We start from the raw sequence: 5852 nt of genomic DNA on the forward strand, positions 1-5852 counted from the left end.
TCTTTCAAAAATTTTACTAAAATTAAAAACGAATACTCATCATCGCAACAGCAACGCCCACGCAATTTTTTAAAATCTCTTTAGCAAATTTATATATTTTTGGAAAAATCGTGAAATTTTCCGCTTATGTATAATAAAAAAAATAAAAAAAATTTTAGAAAATACTGTAAACATTAGAAAATTGTGAGAATTCGCATTTGTGGAATGCATGAAGAATTGTTACTCTCCCAAGCTTTAAAAGCGGCCAACAGACTGTGAAGCAGCATCAGTCTCAGGCAGTTTTCCTTCTAGTGAAGATCACAAGAATCAAAAAAAAAATCTAAACAAAATGTCTCTTGAACGTGCTGTTCGTGCTAAGGTGAATATAAAAAAATTCCAAAAGTGAAAGAAAAAAATTAATTTCAAAAAATATGTGAACAAAATAATTTAATTAGTAAAATTAATTAAAATATAATTTGAAAAAATTTCGCATAAATTTAAAAATGAATAAAGCATGCGGATTGTAAAGTGGTCTTGACTTTTGAAATATTTAAATGCATAAATACGTTTAAATTAAATCTTAATCAATGAATATATTAAAAAATGTTGTACATTTTTTAGATTGCTGGCAAGCGCAATCCAGAAATGGACAAAGAAGCTCAAGAATGGATTGAAGCTATTCTTGGACAGAAATTCGGTGCTGGTCAAGAATATGAAGATGTCTTGAAAGACGGTCAAGTTTTGTGCAACTTAATCAACAAATTGCAACCAAACTCCGTACCAAAGATCAACAGCTCTGGTGGTCAATTCAAGATGATGGAAAACATTAACAACTTCCAAAAAGCCTTGAAAGATTACGGTGTAGCAGATTTGGATGTTTTCCAAACTGTTGACTTGTGGGAAAAGAAAGATATTGCACAAGTTACTAACACCATTTTCGCTTTGGGCCGTGCTGTAAGTATATAAATATTAACAAAATCTTATATAAATACAATTTTGGAATCAGTTAAGAATAATTGATCTCTTCTATAATTTTAGTGCTACAAACACGCAGAATTCCCCGGTCCATTCTTGGGTCCCAAGCCTGCTGATGAATGCAAACGCGATTTCTCTGAGGAACAATTGAAAGCTGGTCAAACAATCATTGGTCTCCAAGCTGGTCAAAACAAAGGTGCCACACAAGCTGGACAAAACATTGGTGCTGGCCGCAAAATCTTGCTCGGCAAGTAAATCAATTAATGGATACTCAATTAACAACAAACAAGAGCGATGTTGTGATTTGTCTGATAATTTAAAATCTATTATTTATTTATATTTTTATTAAAAATTTTTTTATATAAATTTAATTATAAGTTAAAATTATTCCTCACATAAATACACGTACACACTAAAGCAAAGAAGAAACACAAAACACAAATTGTATACTGTACATCCTTAAATGGAAGTGAAAGAAGATGATACTTTTTAAGGATAAAGAAAAGAAATCGCTTATGTTAGCTTATTAAGTTTAAACTTAAGCTATTTTGTATGAAAATTTGGAAAAAAATTTAGAGTGGAAAATAATTTATAACAATAAAGAAACGCGTTTCAAAAACAAAAAAAACAAGAAACACAAGCTCTTTAACTTAAAAAAAAAATAAGTAACATAGTCAATATTATTCCTTTGTCTAAAATATTCACTATTTTAGTCTGCATTTCAAAAACAAAAAAAAATCATTTAATTAATTAAATATAATAAAATAATTAAGATAATATATCATAAGCCCTAATAATCACCTTTTTAACCTTCACATTTATTAACGGATCGGATCGTTCTCTCAGAAAATGGCCTCATGCGATTAAGGTGTGGGCGATTATTTTTATAGCTTTTCTTTGAAGAGCATGTTGTTTTTTTACAAATTTAGCTATATATAATAGATGGATATACTCGTATAATTCAGTTGGACCAATTTTACATGTACTTATATGGAGACTATAAAAATAAGATTCGCGTGCGCACAAGTAGCAATATTCGACAAAATAAACACAATTTTCCAAATATTTTAATAATAGCAACAAATAAATTTTCATGTTTATTATAAATTTTTTTTATTTCTAATAAATACCGAATAGAACATGGAAAATACTCTCGAAAATATAAATTTTTCTTTGACTTGTTGCAAAACAGAAATTGAGTACAATTTTAAGAAATTCCTTTCAATTTGTTTTGAGGTGTGAATAATTAATATTCTTTTGAAATCGAAACAGATGTTTTATATCAATAGTCTTTTTAGATCGAATCTGACATAAGCCATAAGAAATTATTTTCACAGATGCTAAATACTTTTCTGTAATTGAAATTTAAAAATAGTTTAAAAATTGAAGAAGATAAATAAATTTTATATTTTATAAAAATTTATTTATCATAAATTGAAATTATTTGAATGTAAGCTATTTTAATATGAATTGCACATTCTCTATAAGATATAATATTCTAGATTTCCTGAGATGTTTCAAAAAATAATATGTATTTGTCTTTAAGAATTAAATCTGAGTTATTTGAAGTTTATGAGGACTTTACACCAGTGTTTAAACATTTTTACACGATCCTCCCAAAAAATATAGATGCATAAAGTCAGAAAAAAGATTATCAGTCGTTAATAATAAAGATCTTAGTAGGATTAATTTAGGTTTTGTACATAAGTTGGATTGAAAAATACTGAAGATAAAAGATACCATTTTTTTTTTGCTTTTGGTGAAAGGCACCAAAAGCTACATTGTGAGCCTTTACTCCACTAAAATTACCTTTTAGGAAAAGATTTCCACTGCAAAGCGAAAACTTTATTCCAGTAAGTGAGGGGGGAAAGATGTGGTGAAGAGGCTTAATACCTAGAGGTTTCGCTTTGTATGGGAGTATGGAAAGGGGGTGGGGTGTAGGGGCAAGCGCTGGAGGTGAGATACGCGATTACTACTAAGTATTTGGAATTAATGAAGAAATTTAATAAATAAGACATTTTAAATGTATTAAAATAAAACTGTGCAAAAACATATGTATACAAAATAAAACAGATAGTACATTTATTTTTGATTTCATGAAAAGTACTTTACAATACCACTTCGAAAGCTATCACAGTTTTTATTGTTAAAAATATTTTTAATAATTTAATTTCAACTCCCGACGTCTTAATTACATATTGTAATCAATAAGTAATATTCTGTGATTAAATTTTTTTATAATAAAAATTAAATAGACAAAAAATAATCTATTCACACAGCACAATTAATTTGGATTTAGTTTGTTTAGCTCATTCGTTTCGTTTCGTTATAAAATCGAATTAAAATTGAGACACAATTCCATGAAAAAAACCGACAACCAATATTACTATGGAATTTTAATTTATATAAAATCAAGGTTTAAATACAATTCAAAAATTTGTAATTTACAATAGTATAATTGTTAATAATTTTCATAAATTAAAATTAAGCAAAACAAAATTTTGTTTCATTGTTCGTCACTTCTATTTATGAGCGCTACTCCTACAAAATATTTTTGAGAAACAAAATAAGAATAAAATTATGATTTGTTGTGTGAATAGGGTTAAGCGAAGCAACACGAACAAGCAAAATTACAATCAAAATTATGATTACTTGTGATGTGTAGTAAAACTCGAGTTATAAAGATTTAAAGCATAAACTGACAGCGGAAGGTAAATAAAATGGTATATAACATAGAATTTTGTAGAATAATTATGTATAAAGTCTGGTGTTTATAGCTGTTTCAGGATAAGGAGCAAGTATAAATATAAGGTTCAACTTACTAAAACTGTAAGATTTTTTAAACTTAATTTTAAAATAAAGCAGCTGATTCATATATTAACACACGTTTTAATAAAAAAGAAAATGTTAGTTAGTTACTGATACTAGTTACTAGCACTACTTACTACAAAAAACTCAGGTAGTTGCTACAAAAAACTTATGGAACAGACCAAATGTGTTACTTAATTTATGTTGTTGAGAATTTTTTCTTTCATTTTTAACAGCTATGTGCTGTTAGCTGGCACTTTGAATTTTGTTTATTTTGTTATTTATTGCGCTGTTAGGTTGTACTTTGAATTTTGTTTGTTTTAATTAATATAATATATTGTACTTTAGTAAAGTTAAGCAGTGTCTGCATGTGCTAGTTATATAAAACCAGTTTAGAAGAGTAAATTGTATTCGATTTATTTTTTTTTAATTTATGACTTAATTGATTTTATACATTTTGTTAAAAATTTGTCATGAAGAGCTACTTATATTCACTAAAAAGTAATTAAATTAATAAAGTAATAAAAAGTAATTCAAATCTATAAGCACATAATTCAAGTGCTTATTGAACAAATATTTTAATTTTATGTTCATTATTTTTTATTTATTCCAATAACTTTTGGTAGAATAAAAAATAATTGATTAGATTAAATCCCAAAGTGGAATTTAAAATATATATAATATAAATTATTGTTACATTAAAAGCTTTTTAACTCTATTGGTTTTCTCTGATCCTCTTGCATATCACTTAAACGAAAAAACAAATATAAATTGCAATTAATAAATTTGGACACAAATGCAATATATTTGAATATATATATAACGCATTTTAAAATATTTGTATATGAATACGAGATATGATTTACGCCTCAATAATATTGTCAAAAATGTGAGGAAATTAATAATACATTTTCTATAACAACGCAATTCTAATTTTTTTTTTGCCAAATTTGTTCCCATTTAGTGCACCAAATTCGTTTCTATAAAATCATAATTAATTAAAGCACCGAGGGAATTTTTCTAGAAATATTTTGATATATGAAATATAGGGTGCTTTTTTAGCTGCATAAGAACTATTTACATCTATAACCATGGTTTGACAGTAGAGAATGTTAAACTGCGTTGACATTTCTGTTCAGAAAGGTTTGGCAATTCATCGTAACTTGCTTAACGTTAGAACAATGCTTCCAAATTGTGGAAAATTTACGCCTCGTTTTCACTATGTCATTTTCAATGTCAAGTATTGTCAGTATAATGAAAACCGATAGTCATATTCTAGTTCTTGTCATGTAATGAAAATGCTAGTGTGTCAAACTAGTCAATTATAATTGTCATTTAAATTAACATAGTGAAAACAATGCACTTTTACTTTTAAAACAATAAATCGGGTGGTTCATTGAGCACTTTGTCCATTTTTTAGTTAACAGTAATGAAACTTATTTCTGGTTAAATGGCTATGTCAATAAGTGAAATTTCCATATATGGAGCGAAGATAATCCACAAGCCGTTAACGAATAACAACTACATCCCTTAAAATTGACTGTTTGGTGCGGTTTACATACTAGTGGCATCAGCGGTCCTTATTTCTGTCGATATCAGGAAGGAGCTGCCGTTATGGTGATTGGCGAGCGCTATAAGCCTTCTGACTAAATTTTTGTTTCCAAAAATTTATCAAAGCATCCTCAAATCGTCAGACATTTGGTTTTAACAAGACCAATTTGTTGGTGCAACTTCCCATACTGATCGCTTATCGATTAACAATTTATTGCGAATCCAATTTGGTGATAACTTTATTTCCAAAAATGATCCTGTTAACTGACTTCCTCCTTCGTGCGATTTAATGCTTCTCAATTACTTTTTATGGGGCTATGTTAAATCATTGGTTTATGACGATAACCTGGCAATGCTTAAAGCATTGGAAGCCAATGTTCATGCCACCATTGACGTCTTTGACGCCATACAGCCATTTATTACAAAATATAGTCTGATCTGAAAAGTAAATGCTAGAAGTTATTCACCAGATTATAATAAAAAAAGTTTCATTCCAACAATATTTCCGTTTTGTATTATCATTTTAAGTTCTTATGCAG

General features: G+C 27.9%; 1 protein-coding gene across 1 annotated transcript; it reads left to right on the forward strand.

Annotated features, from left to right (window-relative positions):
* Nucleotides 1-246: 246 nt before the first annotated feature.
* LOC119680846 (muscle-specific protein 20) lies at nt 247-1424 on the forward strand. The gene is made up of 3 exons (XM_038093846.1): nt 247-358; nt 601-933; nt 1018-1424. Exons 1-3 carry the CDS (start codon nt 329-331, stop codon nt 1207-1209), a joined length of 555 nt encoding a protein of 184 aa, XP_037949774.1. The 5' UTR covers nt 247-328; the 3' UTR covers nt 1210-1424.
* Nucleotides 1425-5852: the final 4428 nt, after the last annotated feature.

The sequence above is a fragment of the Teleopsis dalmanni genome, chromosome 2, assembly GCF_002237135.1.
Source record: "Teleopsis dalmanni isolate 2A chromosome 2, ASM223713v2, whole genome shotgun sequence".
Taxonomy (NCBI): Eukaryota; Metazoa; Arthropoda; class Insecta; order Diptera; family Diopsidae; genus Teleopsis; species Teleopsis dalmanni.

What these genes read in the sequence shown, in the direction of transcription:
- LOC119680846 (XM_038093846.1), top strand. Translation starts at nt 329, where the DNA reads ATGTCTCTTGAACGTGCTGTTCGTGCTAAG. An exon ending in AACGTGCTGTTCGTGCTAAG is followed by an intron (nt 359 to 600) that starts GTGAATATAAAA and finishes TACATTTTTTAG; the next exon opens with ATTGCTGGCAAGCGCAATCC. An exon ending in TTTTCGCTTTGGGCCGTGCT is followed by an intron (nt 934 to 1,017) that starts GTAAGTATATAA and finishes CTATAATTTTAG; the next exon opens with TGCTACAAACACGCAGAATT.